Source organism: Suncus etruscus, chromosome 12 (genome assembly GCF_024139225.1).
Source record: "Suncus etruscus isolate mSunEtr1 chromosome 12, mSunEtr1.pri.cur, whole genome shotgun sequence".
Taxonomy (NCBI): Eukaryota; Metazoa; Chordata; class Mammalia; order Eulipotyphla; family Soricidae; genus Suncus; species Suncus etruscus.
The window spans coordinates 103,534,865-103,556,450 of NC_064859.1; the positions used below are offsets into that span (position 1 = coordinate 103,534,865).

The 21,586-nt window shown below is 43.7% G+C and overlaps 1 protein-coding gene and 1 non-coding gene across 2 annotated transcripts in view; both read left to right on the forward strand.

The window, feature by feature from the left end:
- The window catches only part of EML4 (EMAP like 4), a 96,495-nt gene that overhangs the window by 33,848 nt on the left and 41,061 nt on the right, over positions 1-21,586 (forward strand). The window contains exons 2-3 of the mRNA XM_049784297.1: positions 9,175-9,357; positions 18,685-18,817. Of these exons, the coding sequence (XP_049640254.1) occupies positions 9,175-9,357; positions 18,685-18,817 (316 nt within the window). The remainder of the gene's footprint in view (positions 1-9,174; positions 9,358-18,684; positions 18,818-21,586) is intronic.
- Positions 21,207-21,417, forward strand: LOC126024983 (small nucleolar RNA U3). Its single transcript, XR_007501044.1, has one exon. It is a non-coding gene; the product is annotated as a small nucleolar RNA U3 (small nucleolar RNA).

Here is a 21,586-nt window from a genome sequence, read left to right on the forward strand (position 1 = left end):
GAGTGGAATTGCTGGGTCATATGGAAGCTCAGTTTCTAGGTTTTTGAGGAGTGTCCTTGTTGTTTTCCAAAGAATTGAACCAGTTGACATTCCCATCAGCAATGAATGAGAGTCCCTTTCTCCACATTTGCACTATCACTGGTTGTTGTTCTTGTTAATTGTGCTCATCTCTGTGGTATGTTGCATTGATGTTTTGATGTATATCCCTGATGAATAATGATGTGTGGAGCATTTTTTCATGTGCCTTTTGGCCGTGTGTATTTCTCCTTTGAGGAAATTTCATTATTTTTTGGATGAGTTTGAATTTTTTTGTTTTTGGGCCACACCCAGCGTTGCTCAGGGATTACTCCTGGCTGTCTGCTCAGAAATAGCTCCTGGCAGGCACGGGGGACCCTATGGGACACCGGGATTCGAACCAACCACCATTGGTCCTGGATCGGCTGCTTGCAAGGCAAACGCCGCTGTGCTATCTCTCCGGGCCCAGAGTTTGAATTTTTAACCCAATTTTTTTAATCGGATGGGTAATTTTTTTAACCCTTTGTCAGATGAGTTGGGTAAATAATCTCTCCCATTCTATAGTGGTCTTTGTATCCTGGTCATTGTTTCCACTAGGGTGTAGAAGCTTCTTTAATTTAATGTAGTACCATTTGTTGATCTTTGCGTCCACTTGTGTGATCAGTGATGTTTCATTATGAAGATGCCTCTAGTTTCACTGGCAGGGAAAGATCTGCCTAGGTTTTCCTCTATGTGCCTAGGGATTCAGGTCTGATGACAAGGTCTTTAACTCATTTTCACTTGATTTTGTGCCTGGCCTCCTCAAACACACCATGATTTTTGTTTGTTTTTTATTTTTGGGCCACACCCGGCAGCGCTCAGGGGTTACACCTGGATCTTCTCAGAAATCACTCCTGGCAGGCACTGGGGACCATATGGGATGCCGGGATTCAAACCACCGCTGGTCCTGGGTGAGCCACTTGCAAGGCAAACGCCCTACCACTGTGCTATCTCTCTGGCTCCTCACACCGTGATTTTTTTTTTAACTGATCTTAGCTGAGAATCTGTCCCAGGATATTCAATTTCATTCCCCTGATCTGACCGTCTGTTTTAATTACTGTTTTAATTACCATGCTGTTTTCTTTTTGGTTTTTGGGTCACACCCAGCAGCGCTCAGGGGTTACTCCTGGCTCTCCACTCAGAAATTGCTCTGGCAGGCTTGGGGGACCAAATGGGATGCCGGGATTCGAACCACTGTCCTTCTGAATGCAAGGCAAATGCCCTACCTCCATGTTATCTCTCTGGCCCCAGCCTTGCTGTTTTAATTACTATCACTTTATAGTAATTAAAAGTTTGAAGTTGCTTGGGGGCCAGAGCTATTGATAGCACAGCAGGTAAGGGTGTTTACCTTGCACGATGCCAATCTGGGATGGACCTGGGTTCAGTCCTGGCATCCCATAGGGTCCCCTGAGTCTGCCAGGAGTGATTTCTGCGCACTGAGCCAGGAGTAACCCCTGAGTGCCGCCGCCAGGTGTGGTTTTCCCCCAAAAAAGTTTGAAGTTGGGAAAAGTTGATGCCTCCTATCATGTTTTTCCCAAGGATTGGTTTAGCTATGAAGGGAGAGATTGTTGTTCCATATGTATTTCTGGTGTGCTTGATCTATTTCTTTGAAAATTGTCACGAGTATCCTTACAGGGACTGCATTGAGCCTGCTGTTTGGGGAGTGCTGCCTTTTTTTTGGCTTTTGGCTTTCGGTTTTGGGGTCACACCTTGCGGCGCTCAGGAGTTACTTCTGGCTCTGTGCTCAGAAGTCGCTCCTGGCAAGCTCAGAGAACCGAACCATATGGGATGCTGGGATTCGAAATGGGGTCCGTGTTGTGTTGGCTGCGTGCAAGGCAAAACACTGGTGCTATCACCCCCGGCTCCGAATGCTGTCTTTTTAATGATTAATCCTCCCAGGGGAAGTTCCATTTCTTGTGTCTTCTTTTATTTTACTTTAATTTTGTTTTTTGTTTATTTTGGGCCACACCCAGCCACACTCAGGCATTACTCCTGGCTCTAATCTCAGCAGTCTCTCCTGGCAGTGCTGGGGGACCGTATGGGATGCCGGGGGATTGAACCGGGGTTGACCACGTGAAAGGCAAATGCCCTACCTGCTGCTGTATTATCACTCTGCCTCCTTTTATTTTCTGAACTAGTGTTTTGTAGTTTGTAGTTGTCATGAATCTGAGTGACTTTTTAAAATGCCTCTTTCATTATTTATATGTAGGAAAAACATGGACTTTTGCATATTAATTTTGTAGCCTGCCCCTTTACTATAAAAATCTATTGTTTCTAGAAGCTTCGTAGGATTTTCTAGATATTAAGTGGTCTGCAAATAGTGAGAGCTTGACTTCTTCCTATCCTATCTGGATGCCTAGCTATCCTTTCTCGACTTATTGCTAGGACAAGTACTTCTAGTACTATATTGAATGAATCTGGACAGTTTTCGGTATTTTTTAGTATTTGAATACTTGAATGAGTGATTCGACCTTTGGAAAACAATTTTGACTTTATAAGAGATGATGATTCTTGAGCAGAGACTAAACAGATTAGGAACCATGTGCTTTGGATGGGAATCAGTAGTAAGTGCTAACAAAAGGTGGTGCAGGCATACCCTGCCCATGTGCACACCCTGCATGCTGTGGCATGGGAAGGGTCATGGCATTCCTGCATCAAGTAAGTCTTTGCTGCTGGTAAACCCCCACCCCCACCCCACGTCCCTGTCTCATTAAGTTAAAGCCTTGTTCCTTGTGTTTATTCGACATTATGCTATGACACTCAGATAAGTTTGTGTGTGTATGCTTATATAAATGGAAGTTTTTTTTCTTTAGTTCTTATTAAACACTGTGACCTACCAACTTGTTCCTAATACAGTTGTTTCAGGTATTAAATGTTCCAGCATCAGTCCCACCACCAGTATGACTGGAATTTCCTCCACTATTGTCCCCAGTCATCCGTCCACCACCCTAGTAAATTCACTCTACGTTTGCTTGTTGCAACACAAAGACAAATGGGATCATCACAACTTAGATCAGTACAGGTCAGTGTGAAAGGATTGTTCTGTCAGAGTCTGGGCTGGGGTTAGTTCTAGTTGAGCTTCTGTGTTCCTGTTTAGGCTCCCTGAGCTTGGATTGCTATGGACTTTCCTGTCCAGTTTTAAATGGAAGCAGCAATATTGTCCCGTGTTCTACTGCAATATTTGCTATTTCATGGCATCTGGAAAGAACCGCCCGCTGTCCACTGTGGTTCTCGTTCTGCAGGTGTTGTGTGAAAGAGAGTGGTCTGTCATGCAGGAGTTGGGAAGCTCTTTAGCTATTGGAGACCCCGTCTACATTGTAAGGAAGAGAGGGTGGCACCTGAATGCTAAAAAGTAGGACCACACTTTCCTGACAGCTGAAGACAAATATTGTAGCATAGGTTGGCTTCCAGCCTGAGCCTCCTGCACCCAGTAGCAGGATTTGGAATTCCTTTCTGGTTTGTGCCTGGCCTGTCACTTTTTCTTTGTAGGCATCATGTTTCCCATTCTCTCTACTCTGACTCTACCTGGCTTCTTCTGAAGGCCTGTGTTTCAGACATACTGCACGTTCCTAAGCCCCCTCAACTCGGGGGAACTGTTCAAATAACTTCCCTCTACTTTAGACCGTACCCGCTTAGTATCGAAATCAAAGGGTTTTCCCATGGCTCTTTGTGAAAGCTCTTAAATCTTTGGATGATTTCTGCAGTTTCTACAAAGGCTTTTTATTAACATTAATCATTCTAGGTCATTTTACTGCATTTGTCTGCATACGTGTCATTTTGCTGCATTTTTGATTCTGGAGGTTTTTTTTTCCATATCCCTATATTTGTAATTTGACCTGTTCAGTTTGGCCTCAGGAACATCCTTTCTACAATATTTTTTAATAAGGTCTGTTGTTTACAGTAATCATGTTTCTGTTTGTGTGTGTAAATTTGCCTTTCTCAGTTATAAGTATAAAGCTTAAAAGAAACAAAATGGAAATGATAAATAGCTTTTAGCTTTGTTTTGAGAGTCTGCATGGATCTGTTCTTTAATTAGTTTTAGAATCTTTTATCTACCTCCCAGCCACACCTCCAGCCCAGATTATCAGAGGAAGAAAAGTTGAACACATTAACTTGCAGCTGGCCTTTCCTGGTTTTTGTAAGACAATTAGACATTTATAACTGGAAACCCCATGTTATTGTATATTTTTATAAGCCTGAGTAGTTTAAATTTGGATTCTCTGGCCTGTTATAAATTGTTTATTATTACAGGCTGCTTACTAGTGCGGTTGTGTTATTGTAAAATAACTTCCCAGTTGGTGAGGGATTTCTTTTGATTGTTGTTATTAATTATGTTCATTACCTTTAGTGATACAGTTTTAATAAATCAGTCACATTAGTCTTAAGACTTAGGTTCTAGGAATCATGAAAAGCGATAGTTCTTTTAAATTTTTTTATAGTTTTTGTGGATTTAATCATAAACTAAGGGAAAAGGAAATGTGGCTTTACATTCTCACTGGCATTTCTCTTTTCCTAGTAAATACTTTGGGTCTTTGACCCTCCTTATTTTTGATTTTTGGGTCCCACCCGATGGTGCTCAGGAGTTGCTTCTAACTTTGTGCTTAGGAGTCGCTTGGGACTGACCCTGGGCCCCCTGCCTTTGAAGGTCTGCTCCAGCATGTGGCTTTCATCTCTTTACATAAAAAACTAGTATATTTTTGTTCCTTTGTCTTGGTTTTGGGCCACATCCGGGGTGCTCAAAGGTTACTCTTGGCTCTACACTCAGGAATTATTCCTGACTGACTCCAGGGACTTTAGGGGGTGCTAGGGATCAAACCAGTGTCAGCCATGTGCAAGGAAAATGCCCTACCAGCTGTGCTATTGCTCTGGCCCCTATTTAGTATCTTTCATATGTCAGTTTCAGGAGGAAAAACTAGGTTTTGTGTTTCAAACGGTTATTAGCTTGCTGCTTCAATTTTGCTCAAGGGGCAGAGGGCTTGGGTGGGGGGTGTTCAGAGCTTACTCCCAGCTCTGTTCTCAGGGATTGCTTCTGGTAGGAATCGGAAATCATACGTGGTCCTATGTGATCATCTGTGGTAAGGAACCTGGGTTGGCTGCACGCAAGGCCGATCCCTTCAGCCCTGTGCTTTCTCTCCAGCTCTGTTCTTAATGGGAAGAGGTCAGAAATAAGGTCTGAGGAAAGCAAGTCATTGAAATGGAGAATATTCTTGTGGCACACTTGAGTGCTGTTGTATTCCTGCTTGCCCCAGGCCTTCTGTCGTCTTCTTTTTTGCGTATGTCCTATTGATGTTCCTTCATTTTGTCTCTTTACAAAGAGAGAAAACTCGAGTTAAGAGCGCAAAGGAACAGACGAACTATCTTAAGACGTTTGTGTGTGCCAACATAGCCGTGCTTTGTGGCAGGCCATCTGGGCTTGGAGGATTTCCTTAGAATGTGAACTATGTGGCGAGCTTTGCTCGGGAGCTATCACTGAAGGACGGCGGCCGGAAATGGACACAGAGCCGGCTGGGTGGCCAGTGGTGGGGGCCAGCTTGCCTGCTTTCCTCTGCCTGGGCACCAGTTTGCTGGGAACGCAGATGGGACCTCTCAGGCTGACTCCCGGGACAAAGAAGCCTGCATACTGCACAGGGTATCGAAACCTCTTGTTCCCCACCCCTTGTTCCCCACATATGCCAGGACTGGCTAGTGTATTCGCCTGTGTCTTATATAAAGTCTTAAGACGGAACCTACTCTATAAACACGTGTGCATATGTGTGTAGGTTTTGAGGGCAGTGTAGATTTTGATCTTCTTGTTATTGTCCTGCCCACCCTAGGGTAGGACCTGATTCTGCTTCCACCATTGGTTGGTATCTGATCCCACCATTGGGTGGGACCTGACTCTGGACTATAAGAGCAAGGGTCTGTGGAAGGCGAGGGCTTTTTGCTGGCTGGAACTGAATCTGAGTCTTTGGACTTCAGTTTTGTCCATCCGAATAAAGCAAATATTTCCACGAGCCTGATTGTCTGCGAGCTGTTTACCCGCCGTTTCACCTCAGAACCGTGGGCTAGACAGGGTGGCAGACGCGTGCTCCGAGCTGGAAGAAAAGGGCCTCATTCTCCATCCCACCATCAGTCAACCTCTTCAGGACTGAACTGCAACAACCCCTCAAATGATGGTCATTATTTTTTGGTTTGTTTTGGGCCACACCCTGTGGTGCTAAGGGGTCACTTAAGACTGCACACAAGAATCACTAACTCACAAGACTCACAGACCATATGGGATGCCGTAGCTTGAACCTTCTTGTCTGTGTGCAAAACCAACACCCTACTCATCTATGCGTTATCTCTTCGGCCCCTCATTATTTATTCCTGAGAGAAAAAAAATTAGAAAATAAAACATTTGGGGCCGGAGAGATAGCATGGAGGTAAGGCGTTTGTCTTTCATGCAGAGGTCATCGGTTCGAATCCTGGCATCCCATAGGGTCCCCCGTGCCTGCCAGGAGCGATTTCTGAGCCTGGAGCCAGGAATAACCCCTGAGCACTGCCGGGTGTGACCCAAAAACCAAAAAAGAAAAGAAAAGAAAACATTTTAATTTTTTTTATTATTTTTTAGTTTAGGAGCCTCATCTGGCCCCAGTGGTCAGGTCTTATTCCTGGCTCTGCTTAGGGATCACACCTGGTAGTACTTGTGGACCATATGAGATGCTAGGGATCACATTCGAATTGACCACATGCAAGGCAAGTGTACTATCACTGTAGCCCCTAAAGGAAGATTTTTCATGGGTAAGAAAGAGAGAAGTCCCTGAAGGGGCCAGAAAGATGGTATACAGCAAGCAGGGGCTTACATTCATATGATTCCAAGAGGTGGACGCTGCAGCAAGCAGGGGCTTGCATTCATATGATCCCGAGAGCATACGTGGTGTTGCTGTTTATTCTGATCATTCTCTAGTGAGTAGAGTTAAATTTTGTAAGGTTATATTTTCTCCTAGACCTTTGATGGCGAACCTATGGCACACGTGCCAGCTATAGCACACGAAGGCCTTGCAGCTGGCACGTGGGAAGGTCCCACAAGTAAGATATGCAATGCAGCGGGAGGCGAGTGTGCCGGTGTCTGCTTTGCAGCTCACCTGGCAACAGGGCCAGACTGGCCATTGGGAGGACCGGGCATTGTGCGGCAGTTTGGGCACTTGGGCTCAAAAAGGTTAGCCATCACTGTCCTAGACTGACTGATGATAGATCCTCAAAGTGTTCCCAGAACAGGAAAGAGATTCCCATTCCCCTAACCCCTAGGACTGGGAAACGATCCTGGTAATATTTATCTGTGGCAAATAATCTACACAGATAGGAGGATAAAAAGGCAAGAAGGTCAGATGCATAGCAGCCCAAAAGCCCAGAGCCTGCCAGCTAAGCTGCCCAAAAAGACCCTGACCTCCTACTTTGACACCTATTTATTAGGTAGGGTCTCAACAGCGCCCTCCGCCCTCCACTTGGGAGGTAGTAGGTGGGAAAGCAGGCAGGGAAACTAATACTGAAGAGAAATAGTATAAAGACCTCCATATACCTAACAGATGTGGAAGTGGGCTCTTTTGTTTTAGGTGCAAAAGCCACTGTTGAGCCTGTCCTTGACTTTGGAGCACTGGAGTAGAGCTGGGTAGCTGCCTAGCAGATTTCTCATTTGGTGAGGACCTTCCCTGGAACCTAGTCACCATGATTCTGATGTTTCTATGCTTCACACATAGATATGAGTAGTTGCTAGGTTGTCTGGTCTTCAAAGCCTAAAACATCTCTCTGATTCTTTCCAAATCTTTGTCATCATCAGAAGCTCTGTCTTTTTTGAGAGAGGTCGGTGGTCTGGAGGCACATAAGGAACAGACTCCTTCCACGGCAGTGGAAACTAGGGACAAGTCTAGAGCTTTCATGGAGCTGACAGGGAGGAGTTGACCTGTCTGATGCACATCACAGGAATGAAGTAATTTGTATTCCTCATAGGGCCCTGGAGACCATGGGAATGGCACTGGAATTAAGATCCTTGGAATTTTTAGCTCTCTAGCCAATTTTTTTTTTTTAAATTAATTGTGTGGGTGAGGTAGTGCTCGGGGATTACTCCTGGTTCTGCGCTCAGGAATCACTCTTGGTGGTATCCAAGGGTCCATATGTAGTTGTCGAGGTTAGAATGAGGCTCTTTCTGTGCAAGGGAATGTTTCTTTGGCTCCTCTTGCAAGTTTTCTTAGGTCTACAGATGACATATTTAGGAAGTATTTGGATGGTGGTGAAACAGCTAAGGTGATAATAGAGAAAATTGTTGAAATTTTTCATAGTTTCACGTACATGTCAACTCTTAACATTTATAAGTTGCTTTAAAAGATTACTTTGGGGGCCCGGAGAGATAGCACAGCGGCTTTGCCTTGCAAGCAGCCGATCCAGGACCAAAGGTGGTTGGTTCGAATCCCGGTGTCCCATAGGGTCCCCCGTGCCTGCCAGCAGCTATTACTGAGCAGACAGCCAGGAGTGACCCCTGAGCACTGCCAGGTGTGACCCCCCAAAAAAAAGATTACTTTGGGTCACTTTCATCTGTCCTCTGGGTGCCTTCTGGGTTCAGGAATTGAGCCCTGACACAAGCAAGACCCACACCCTACTACTCGACCCTCATCCCTGATTCTTTCGGCTCCTTTTGTGCTATTTAAATTAAGTCAAATAGCTGAGATTCTTTTCTTGCACCCATTCACTTTCCTCTCTTGAAGCTGTAAGTCCCGTGGACTGGGTTCTGGAATCTTAGTTGTGATGCTCCTATGTTGGGCCTTGCTGGGCTGCAGGTCTCCTTCCTTGAGTTACAAGGCTTGCATTCCTGGTCACGCTGCCTTAGATCTTTAGTTATGTGGTTGGAAGCCACAGGGAACTATATATGCATGGTCAGTGACCATGGGATTGGATTTGTAGCCATATGTGCTTGTAAGGAAAATGTTTCCATCACTACTGAGCCATGTCCTGACCTCACTGTGAAAACCTTTATAGAAACTCTTCGCATCTCTGAAAAATGGGTTTCTTAAAGATTTTCTCATCTTTTCAAATATTTGACTTTGTATTTTTCTTAATTTGTTGTTAGACTTATAAGTAATTTAAAGTATTTCACTTTATTTATAGATGACAGTATCTCTGCAGCAAGTACTTCCGATGTTCAAGATCGCCTGTCAGCTCTGGAGTTACGAGTTCAACAACAAGAAGATGAAATCACTGTGCTGAAGGCTGCTCTGGCCGATGTTCTGAGGCGCCTTGCAATCTCAGAAGACCATGTAGCCTCAATGAGGAAATCAGGCCCGAGTAAAGGTACTCAAGGGGGCAGGAAATGTGGAAGTGGGGATGTCTGCAAAGTTTCCTTATGTTACTCTGTGAACATTTGTGATTCATCAGGCTCTTACAGGAATCTCTCTCTTTCTCTCTCTCTTCGTTCCCTCCCTCCCCTCTTCTTAGGATTATTTCTAATTTTCTCTTATTTCTAAGAAATTCTGGATGTTTAACATCATTAGTTTTTGTTTCTTTTTGAGCCATACCTGACTCTGTCCAGGGGTTGTTACTCCTTGCTCTCTGTGTGTGGGAATCATATTGATGCTGAGGATCAGACCCAGAATGGCCATGTGCAACCAAGCACTCTTACCCATTTTATTTTGTGTGATACCCCAATTGCATGTTGGGGCTTTTTTGTCATACTATATAGTGTATTTAGTATCATCCAAGGAACTCCAGGAACTTCTCTGGGGCAGTAGCTGACTCTTGTGTATCTCCATAGTCTCTCATAGGCACTGAGGTGTGTCTTTAAAGTTAGTCTCTTATTACAGAAACGATAACATTTTAGGTCAGGTGGCTTTATTCTAAGCTCTGTGGTAGTCAGAGAATCCCAAAGATTTTAATTTAAGCTCTGAATCTTTACTGCCAACCAAAATACAGTGGGAATTTTAATGAGCAGGTTTGGTGGTTTTTATAGGTTGAGAAAGAAATCACCATCTGGAACCTTTGCTCTGAATTTGGAGCAGTTGGGATAGATTTGCTTTCTCTTCCAGACACTCCAAAAGATTTTTATTTATTACTTTTATTTGATTGTTTGGGGGAGGGTTTCACATTCTTGGTGGTGCTTATGAGTACTAACTTCCAACAGTGTTGAGGAAAACCCAAAATTTCACACATGCAAAAGCTTGTGCCCTACCATTTGGGAAGCATTTTAAATCCTTGCATACTATGAAGCATTCGAACATCATGTCATACATTGTACCGCCTTTTTTAATTTTTATTTTTTTTGGTTTTTCGGCCACACTCTTTTGATGCTCAGGGGTTACTCCTGGCTAAGCGCTCAGGAATTGCCCCTGGCTTGGGGGGACCATATGGGACGCCGCAGGATCGAACCACAGTCCCGATCCTTGGCTAGTGCTTGCAAGGCAGACACCTTACCTCTAGCGCCACCTCGCCGGCTTTATGTGAGTAATTGGACATTGGCATAATTAGTCACTTTCTTGCAGTAGGACAGTGAGGCTCTTCATTGACTCACCTCTCTATTGCAATAACACTGCAGAGAAACAGTCTAGGAAATCTTTCCATAACTCCTAGATTAGCCAGATTCTTATCAAGGATGAAGAACAATTTGGAAGAAATACTGTGAACCGAGTTTCTAAATGTTGAGTCCAAGATATATGTGGTATATAAATAACAGAATTACAAACTGGTTCTTGTGCAAGTCTTTTTTTTTTTTTTTTTTATCTTTATTTAGGGGCGGGGCAGCACAAGCAGTAGGGTGTTTGCCTTGCATGTGCTAACCTAGGGCAGACTGTGGTTCGATCCCCCGGCATCCCATATGGTCCCCCAAGCCAGGAGCAATTTCTGAGCTCATAGCGTCCCTGGGTATGGCCAAAAAGCCAAAAATAAAATAAATATCTTTATTTAAGCACCATGGTTTACAAACATCTCATAAAAAAGTACACTCCCCTTCACCAGTGCAACCTTCCCATCACCAATAACCCCCATCTCCTTACTCCTCCACCCGCTTTCTGTCTTCAAGTCAAGTATTCACTCACCACCATTGTCACGAAAGTTGTAGGTGTAATTTCTTTAACTGCATTCACCGATCTTTGTGATAAGCTTTATATCAACTTTCAAACCTCATCTCTATTGTGTCTGGGTATTATTAACATACTATCTTTTATATTTCTTTAATCCCACAGTAAGACTATTCTGTGTTTATCTCTCTCCCTCTGACTCATTTCACTCAGCTTAATAGTTTCCATGTCCATCCATGTATAGGAAAATTTTATGACTTCATTTTTCCTGACAGCTATAGTATTCCATTGTGTATATGTACCACTCATCTATTGTCAGTTATCTGGGTTGTTTGCCGATTCTAGCTATTGTAAATAGAACTGCAGTGAACATAGGCGTGCAGAGGGCATTTTTGTACTGTGTTTTTGTGTTCCTCGGGTATATATCCAGGGTATATCCATAGGAACGGTATAGCTGGATCATATGGGAGCTCAGTTTTCAGTTTTTTTGAGGAATCTCCATATTGTTTTCCATAAAGGCTGGAGTAGATGGCATTCCCACCAGCAGTCAATGAGAGTTTCTTTCTCCCCACATTCCCGCCTACCCTGATTATTTATTCTGTTCTTTGTGATGTGTGCCAGTCTCTGGCATGAGATGGTACCTCATTATAGTTTTGGTTTGCACCTCCCTGATGATTAGTGATGTGGAACATTTTTTATGTGCCTTTCAGCCATTTGTATTTCTCCTTTGAGAAAGTGTCATTTCTTCTCTCCATTTTTTGACAGAATTAGATTTTTTTTCTTATTAAGTTCTGTCAGTACCTTGTATATCTAAGATGTTCGCCCCTTATCTGATGATATTGACTGGGTGAATAGTTTCTCCCATTCTGTGGGTGGCCTTTGTCTTTGAATCCTAGTCACTGTTTCCTTCGAAGTACAGAAGCTTCTCAGTTTAGCTCTGCTTCCTCTTGTTTGAACAGTAGTGATTTGTCCTTGAAGATGCCTTTTGTCAAAATGTCATGAAGTATTTTACTTTCATGTTCTTTTAGATACCTTATGATTCCAGGTCTGATATCAAGGTCTTTAATCCATTTGGATTTGACCTTTGTGCATGGTGTTAGATGGAGGTCCGAGTTTGCTTTTTTTGCATGTGGCTGAGCAGTTGCCCCAAAATCATTTGTTGAAGAGGCTTTCCTTACTTTATTTTGCATTTATTGTCCTATTATCAGAGATTAATTGATTGATTGAATACTCCATTGATCTGAGGGTCTGTCTTTATTTCATCCTTTTTGTTGTTGTTTTGTTTTTGGGTCACACCCCGGTAGCACTCAGTGGTTACTCCTGGCAGGCTCAGGGGACCGTATGGAGTGCCAGGACTTGAACCACTGACCTTCTACAGGCAAGGCAAATGCCTTACTTCCATGCTATCTTTCTGGCCTCTATTCCATGCTTTTTAAATGACTGTTGCTTTGTAATACAATTTAAAGTTAAGAAAAGTGATGCCTCCCATCTTTTTTTTTTTTTTTTTTCCTAAGCTTTAGCTATTGAAAGATTAGCAGTAAGTGGGGTGGAGAAATAGCATGGAGATAAAGCATTTGCCTTGCATGCAGAAAGTTGGTGGTTCGAATCTCGGCATCCCGTATGGTCCCCCGAGCCTGCCAGGAGCGTAGAGCCAGGAGTAACCCCTGAGCGCTGCCAGGTGTGACTCAAAACCCAAAAAAAAAAAAAGAAAAAGAAAGATTAGCAGTAAGAATGCGGAGATAAGCAGTTCATAGATGATCATTGAAATCCTATAAAAAGGGTGAGAAATGAGAAGTTCTGAAGAGTCTCACTGGGATAGGCTATCTAGTAGTTCAGCCTAGCTGAGAAAGAATGACTTGTTCCCAGCTGCTACAAAGAGGTCAGATAAAGCAGAGGCCTCAGTGTGATCAGTAAGTACATCTTGAAGAGACTTGAGAACCTCCCAGAGCAGCAGAGTGGTCGTACTGCACCTCAGCTTGTGGTATTTGGAGCAACAGCTAGAACCACTCTTGAGAATGTGGCCTGAGAAGGGGGTGGGGATTTTGTGACTAGAAGATAATGCTAACTTAAAGGCAAGCTCTTTAGTTTTCCTAAAGATGTGAGTAGACTTGAACACAAAGATGTCGAGGCAAATGAGAGTCAGAGAAGATAATCCTGGTGGGAATTGTTGATAACCCATTCCTTGCGAGCCTGAGAAAGAATCCTGCAGATTAGAAAGGATGAAGGGCATCAGTTTATATTCACAGTTGCCAGAGCTGAAGTTTCATCCTTTGTTGCCTTCTCCTTAGGAGACAGTGAAGTCCTTTAGAAAAGTAAGGAGGAGTAAGGGTGCCTGGGAGGAGGAGCAAAGGACAAGAAAGATGGGGCATGCTTAGAGAATGGAAATAGGAAAGAAGCTAGTTCATGCCCGTGGGGTTGTGGTGGAAAACTTTGGGGGAGTAGCCTTCGTTCTGCTCGATTTTGTGATCCCCATTCTTTGTACTCAGGCGCCCCTCCCCCCCTGTGCATTCCGAGTCCAGTGTTCATAGTTGTTTGATGGCAGGATTTCCCATTAAAGGTTAGGAAGACAGTGGTGTCAGTGACAAGAGGTAAAGATAAAGGGCTTGAGACTTTGATAAAGAGCTGATAGAGACCACTTAGGCTGATAACGTTCTGTTCTGGTATAAAATACTTTGAGAGCCATCAAGATCAAAGCAAGAAATGTGTTTGGTGGCAGTGGAGAAGAGATTAGTACAGTGGTTAAGGCGCACGCCTAGCGTGCACCTGACAGACCTGCCTTCCTTCCGTTCCCAGCACCAGATGGTCCCCCGAGTATCCCTGGGTGCAGCCCTAGAAGGTCCCCACCCAGGCCTGAGCACTGCTTGGGAGACCCAACTCCCAAGTAGACTTGATTATATTGAGTATGTGGGGATCAAACCTAGAGGCTTACACACATAAAGAAGTACTCTGGTACAGCACTGAGCTATAGTCCCTAAAATATGAATTGATTTTTTTCTTTTTTTGGGTTTTGGTTTTGGGGTCACACCGGGCAGTGCTCAGGGGTTCCTCCTAGCTCTACGCTCAGAAATCACTCCTGGCAGGCTCGGGGGACCCTATGGGATGCCAGGATTAGAACCACCATCCTTCTGCATACTAGGCAAACACCTTACCTCCATGCTATCTCTCCAGCCCCCATGAATTGATTTTTATAGGAGGGTTTTGAGGATTATTAGGGTAGAATAGGAGTCCATCAGTTCATGTGTATGGACTTTTACAGGGAAAGTGTTCTTATGAAGAGGGCAAGCTTTCCATCTCATAGGCACCTGGACTCTGAGCCTTCTGACTTGACAAGTACTTTAAATCCTATTAGAGAAGCAGTGTTGAGTTTTTACCAATTCATATGAGAAGGCCTGTTTTGGGGGCCGGAGCAATAGTACAATGGTAGGGTGTTTGCCTTGCGGCTGACCCAGGACAGACCTAGATTCAGTCCCTGGTGTGGCCCAAAAACAAATTAACCAATAAATAAAGTGTGCGCGTACACACACAGGACCAGGAGTACACCCTGAGCACAGCTGGCAGTGGTACACACATACCTAAAAGTAGAAACCTAAACTTTTCTTCTTAAGTCTTTCCAGCCAGAGCAGTAGTAGAGAGTACGGTACTCTTTGGTTGTTTTTTGGGGGCCAGCTGGCAATGTTCATGGTCACTCCTGGCTCTGCGCTCAGGACTCACTCCTGGTGGTGCTTGGGGGTCATAGGAGATTGGCCATATGCAAGGCAGCTACCCTACCCTTTGTATTATTTCTCCTGCCTCTGCCAAATTCTTAACTGGGGTAGAAAGTTTTCCCAGCAGTTTTAGGTCTTTTTCTATTTGTCGTGATTTTGGGCCACTCTTGGCAAGGCTCAGGGGCCACATGTGCTGGGTACTGAACCTGGACCATGCAGGACAAGAGCTGGGTCCACACTTCACTTTAGGGCTCTCTGGCTCCTTCCCAGTTGTTTAAATTTCTCATGATTTCCTCTAAAGAATTTTCTCCTTTTGATTCTAAGTATATGTATGGTATATGCTAGTAGTTGCAACTGAATCCCTGCCAAAGCAAAAGCAATTGCTTAGACTCTAGTTAAAATTTAAGGCTGGTGCACATAGGGGACACTTGGGTAGCTTTACCTGCCGGGAACAGATTGTATAACAGATGGTGCCTGGGAAACCCATTAGGACTTCTCTGGGACCAAACGTAACTTAAGAATGCAGCTCAGTGGCAATTTGTGAGTACATACGACTACACAGTGGCTTCAAAGTAAAGGAGTCAGATTTATTAGAAGATGGATTACTCATCAGAAAACTGCTAAAGACTGAAAATATCAAACCTGGTAACTTGCCACGAGAAGCAAGTAGACCCCAAGACAAAGGGAAATGCAGAGGGAAGTTCTCAGTTCCCCAGAGCAGCATTCCTGGTCCTGTAGCCAGAAGTTGTCTCCAAGCTTCGAGCTGGACCCTCTGCCTCTTACTCCAGTTTGCTTTGGAGAAAAAGACTGGGAGATGGTACAGCTAGCTTGTGCCTGTCCGAGGTTCAGTGCCTAGCACTAATGACAAGTGTCACATTGGGGGGACACTGCTGGGCATGCAGTGAGTGCTTCATGATTGCTGGGACTTCTCGTTATGCCACATACTGAGAATTGTTTCCTTATCTTGAGGGTGGTGGGGTCACACCTCATGTGCTCCATAACTCTTTCCTGGTGCTTTCATGGCAACTCACTCTGCTGCTGAGCAAATTACTTCCATTCACCATCTCACAATCAGTTACCTCCTGCTCCGCTTTGTCTTTCAGAAGTCATGAAAACCAAGTGTTCTTGAACGAACACATCCTTTCTTGGGTACTGAATCCTAACAGTGCTTCCTTGTTTCTCCTGTCCCCTGACTGCTGTTTCCAGGGCCCACTCTGCTTCCACCACCGACTCTTCACCAAAAACGAACTGGCACTTCAGTGTCAACCCTTTGAGTGCTCTTGCCCTTTCCATAGTTTGCTTGCCTGAACAGCCGCTTCCCCTCCCACCTGGACTCTGGCCTCCCATCTTTCTCCCACGGAGTTCCGATTCTCACCACTTCAGAGCTGCTTATCTCCATCCTCCCTGGACTCCCCCAAGCTGCACACATTTTATGCGCCCCAATTTGCTGTTGTGTTTACATTCTGGGCTTGGACTCCAAGGAGTTGTCTGTCTCCCTTTTGTATGGTTTTCTCTTGCTTCCTTTGAAGACGTTGCTTTGCATTTCTTTAGAAAACCCTTCTTCGGCCGGAGAGATAGCATGGAGGTAAGGCGTTTGCCTTTTATGCAGAAGGATGGTGTTTCGAATCCCGGCATCCCATATGGTCCTCCATGACTCCTGAGCACTGTCGGGTGTGACCCAAAAAAAAAAAAAAAAAAAAGCCCTTCTTGGTCTTTATCCTGATCATCTGTAGAATGGTTCTTTCTTTGTACTTTTGTGATACTCTTCATTCTCTGTACTTAGCACACATTTCATTGTGAGTAGGATTTTTTATGAGCTACCCAACATCTCTGGCTGCCTTTATGCCTTCGGCAAACCAGACTGGGATCTTTTTTTTTTTTTTTTTTTTTTTTTTTTTTTTTTTTTTTTTTTTGGTTTTTTGGGTCACACCCAGCGTGCTCAGGGATTACTCCTGGCTGTCTGTTCAGAAATAGCTCCTGGCAGGCACGGGGGACTATATGGGAGGGACACCGGGATTCGAACCAACCATCTTTGGTCCTGGATCTGCTGCTTGCAAGGCAAACGCCGCTGTGCTATCTCTCCGGGCCCCCAGACTGGGATCTTAGTAGGCCTAAATAAATATTGGATGGTAGACAAATGAGACATTGTAATGTAGATGGGCAGAGATGACTAGATAATGCCAGAGAGAAGGATCATCAGGTGTGAAAGCTCAAAGAGGTCAAAGTTTTTAGGAGTTCAGAATGAAATGAAGCATAGCTGTGAGATTGGGAATGTTGAAAATTAAGCCTGGGGGCTAGAGCGATGGCGCAGTGGTTGGTGTTTGCCTTGGATGAAGCTGATCCAGGACAGACTGCATTTTGATCTCCCAGCGTCCCATAGGGTCCCCCAAGCCAGGAGTGATTTCTGCGCATATAACCAGGAGCGTCACAGGGTGTGGCCCAAAAATTAAAAAAAGAAAAAGAAGCCTAGACTGGTAGTGCATTTAGGGAAAGTTTTCTTTCTTTTTTTTTTTTTTAGTGAAAGTTTTCTTATGCCTTTCTATGGAATTTTTATCCTGAGGGCGCTGGAGAGTCACTTAAAGGTTTTTAAGCTGAGGAATGATATGTTGATTTAAAGTAGTCCATTAATTCTAAATTGACTGTATTTCTTATATTTTAGTGACTGAAGTTGCATTGCATTTTAACATAGTTCTCATGAGCAAGGTGATGGTGCCTGTTGCAATTGATGACACACTAGATGTAACAGAATGTGCATGTTTCATAAGGACCATCTGGTCCAGTGTAGATAATGCCTTGACAAAAAGGTAAATGGATGTAACCCAGGGAGATAGGAGGTAGGAGAGACAAAGCTGAATTCACATAGACATTCAAATAGTAAGTTCTTTCTTTGTGCCAAGAATGTAGTTCCATAAAAGGTCTGCAGATAGATAAAAGAATTACAGAACAAGTAAGGTACTTGTTGTATCTATTCCTGATAGAGTGAGGGAGCGTGGGAAATGGTGACCAGAACTGTGAAGGAAATAAAGGGTTATGGAGACAGTGATTGGAGAAGCGCTTTAAATGCGGAGAAAAGACTTCTCGACATGAGATTGAATTGATACTTCAGAAGTGAGGGTGAGGGCCAGAGAACACAAAGATTCACAAACCTGGTTTGAAGCCTGGCACCCACTGATCCCACTGATCGACTGCACTCAGCCAGTGTGGACCACCGTGAAGCATGGTATAGCCCCACCCACGCCATCCCAAGGAAAGAGGAATCAGGTGCCAGAGCAAATGCTGAAGCTTGAGGACAGGAAGAAAGGAAAAGTCAAATTCTAGGTTTTGCTCACATGCCTTTCCAACCAGAAAGCAAGCCTACTTTGTTTTATATCACAAATTTAAGTTAAAAAAAAAAAGGCAGCCCAAATATAAAAAAGTGAAAAACTGTAAAACTATAAAATTTTATAAGAAAATAAATTGACTTCAATGGCCTGGGATTGATCTATTTCCTAAGTTTTCTCATTTGCATATTTAGAACTAGTTGTTGACTTCTTTCCCCCTCTGGAGAAGCCTGAGCTCTCTCATGAACATGTATCTTTCTTTCTCCTCATACTTCTCAAAATGACTTTAATTTGGGAGACGGAAGGAGGGGGAAGGAAAGGAGAGGAAAAAGAGAAAAAATGTTACTAAATCCAAGGTCGTTGATAGCTGCTGCAAAGCCAACCTCTCTATCGTGAGAAAGCCTGGCTCTGTGACTCTGGCCTGCCGGCCTGCTTGGAAAGTTGGAAAGTTTGACAGCTCAGGGTCGTCAGATGGCTGCTGCACACCAGTTAGAGCAATGTGCCTGCCTGTCCTCAGCTCTGGTGAGGGGCCTGTGTTTGAGGAATCATTTCATGTCCTCTCTGTTTTCTTTTAACCCTCTGTAGGTCAGTCAGGCCTTCGAGAAGCTATTTCCATGTCCTGCATAACCAATGGAAGTAGTGGCGCAAACAGAAAACCAAGTCATACCAGCTCTGTCTCAGTTGCCAAAAAGGAAACTCTCTCGTCTGCTGCTAAAAGGTACCCATTTGAGGGAGGGGGGAAGCTAACATTCCAGAACTGTCGAAATGTGCTCACTCAGGTTGCGTTGGGAAGGAGCAGGAAGGAGAGCTGGGTGCAGCTCGAATTGGCTGGTCCTTTGAGTCCTTGACTCTGGAGCTCAGGCGAGGAGTCCTATCTGTCAGACCTTCTGGTTCTGTCAGGCGGCGCTGGACCTTACTAAAGAATAATAGTGGCTTCACTTCCTGATTTGGTTTTATTTTGTTGATGACATACACATGAATATCATTCAGTATATAAATGGTTATACAGGAGAACTTTGGGTAGCATGAATAGAACCTTTAAAACAGGGGTCTCAAACTCAATTTACCTGGGGGCCGCAGGAGTCAAAGTCGGGGTGATCCTTGAGTGCCAAGTCAGTAGTAAGCCTTGAACATTGGGGGGTGTGACCCAAACAACTAAAACAAAATAAAACAAAAAAAGATTCCTCTAGGGCAGGGCCACAAAATGCTGTACGGATGGTCGAGAGTTTGAGACCCCTGCTTTAAAAAGAAGAAATAAAACCTTTGGTATGTATGTATTTTAGTGCAGGATTAGAACATCGCAAATTGTGTTCTTCAATTATAGTTAGGAAGTTAAGGCTTAACAAGCATTAGAGTTCTGTGTGGTAAGGGCTGGTAGGCAGGAGGGTAGAACATATGCTGCAGTGCATATCCTAGTTTCAGTGGGTTATAAATTTAGATTCTCTGTTCTTTTATCCATTAATTTGATCCATTCTAATAAAATTGTTTACAGATTTTCTCTGCTTTTGTGTAATTTATAGAAAATTATCCCATGTAGGATTTGGAGACACCAGAAGAGATCAACTTCATAACCTTACAACTGTTTTCTTCAAAAAATGGTTGAGGAAAGACCTTGAGTAATACAAAAATACTAAAAATGTACTGGTAGAAAACAGTTAGACTGGCTTAGGAGATTACATGTATTTCCTATGTGGACATGAAGTCCCCTCATTACTTCCACCTTAGTGATATAGCCATGTCATGAGGTATCCCTTGCACCCATGATCAGGAGCCTGAGGCTGATGTTTGAGAGATGTTACACTGGTTCTTAATGAGGTTTCTGCATTGAAGACTGAGGTTTGCCATCTGAGAGCAAATCAAGGTGCTAGCAGAGCTAAAAGAAGCACAGACATGTGTATTTCTGGAAGTAACATGACATAGCGAAAGAATCAATAAAATGAAAAAACCAAAAAACTGTTGTTGTTTTTTTTTAAGTACTGATGGAAAATGTTTGCCTCAATAAATGAAGGCCAGTGATTGAATTACTCATCGATGTGGATTTATAGACATTAACCAAACATTGGGGTATAGGAATAGGGAAGAAATGATAAGATCTTTAGGCATTTTAAAAGGAAAAAAGTCCTTCTGGAATTCAGTGTTTAAATCATTGTCATTACAGAATACAAACTTTCTCTTTGGAAGCATTTCCAACTTTATTATCTGCACCACACACACAGGAGAAAAGGACAAATTGAAAGTAAATATGTAACTAAAGATTTTTAGTAAGCTATTTGTGGTATCATTATTTTGTACAAGTAGGTGTCTCAATAGTCCAGGATCAACCAAATTCTACTTTTCTGATGCAGGACTTTTGATTTTGCTCTTAAATAACGCTGGAAGAAAAATCTCTTATGACAGGTGACTGCCCCCACAAGACTAGGAACCTGTGCATTTGGAAGAATTTGATGACACTCATGAAAGAAGTAATCTGAATTGTAGAGTTTTAGGGCCAGAGCAATAGCACAGCGGTAGGGCGTTTGCCTTACACCCTTCCAACCCCGGACGGACTCCAGTTCGATTCCTGGCACCTATATGGTCCCCCGAACCTGCCAGGAGTAACCTCTGAGCTCCAAAAAAACACTAAAAAACAAAAATTAAACAAAACAAAACGAAAAGAACAACAAAAAAAACACTTTGGGGCCAGAGCAATAGCACAGCGGTAGGGTGTTTGCCTTGCATGCAGCCAATCCAGGAGGATCTCAGTTCGATCCCCAGCATCTCATATGGTCCCCCGATCCCCAGCATCTCATATGGTCCCCCGAGCCAGGAACGATTTCTGAGCGCATAGCCAGGAGTAACCCCTGAGCGTCACAGGGTGTGGCCCAAAAAGCAAAAGAAAGAAAAAATAGACAAATTTCTTTGCACATACTTGAAAGAACTGAACAAGAAGTAGGTTGTCAAGGACCAAAGTCAGAAGGCATCAGTTGAAGAAATACACTGACATAATTATATTTCATTGTTGTAATGTCTTAGTTGTACGTGGGTTTGTTAAAAATATTCTTGGACATGCACTTTATAGATTGTGCCTTTTATAGTGAAATCAAAAAATGGTTAAGAAGTGTGGATGCAAGACTATACTTTCAGGGATCATTTCTATAGTATGTGACTAGAGAAGTTTCTCTGATCGTGTAGAGCACCCAAAGCCATGAGGAGGAGTCAGAGCGTCCTCTCCTGAGCATGAAGCCGGCTCTAGGTGTCAATTCTGTGACTGCCTTTTGCCATTGATCGTTCTTCCCTTCCTTTGGAAGGGCTAGAGGGAGAGGATTCAGTCTGAGTGGTAAAAATTTAAAAAAAAAAAAAAAAAAAGGAAGAAGAAGTGTAGATGCAGGGGCCGGAGAGATAGCATGGAGGTAAAGCGTTTGCTTTGCATGCAGAAGGTCAGTGGTTCAAATCCCAGCATCTCATATGGTCCCCTGAGCCTGCCAGGAGCGATTTCTGAGCATAGAAC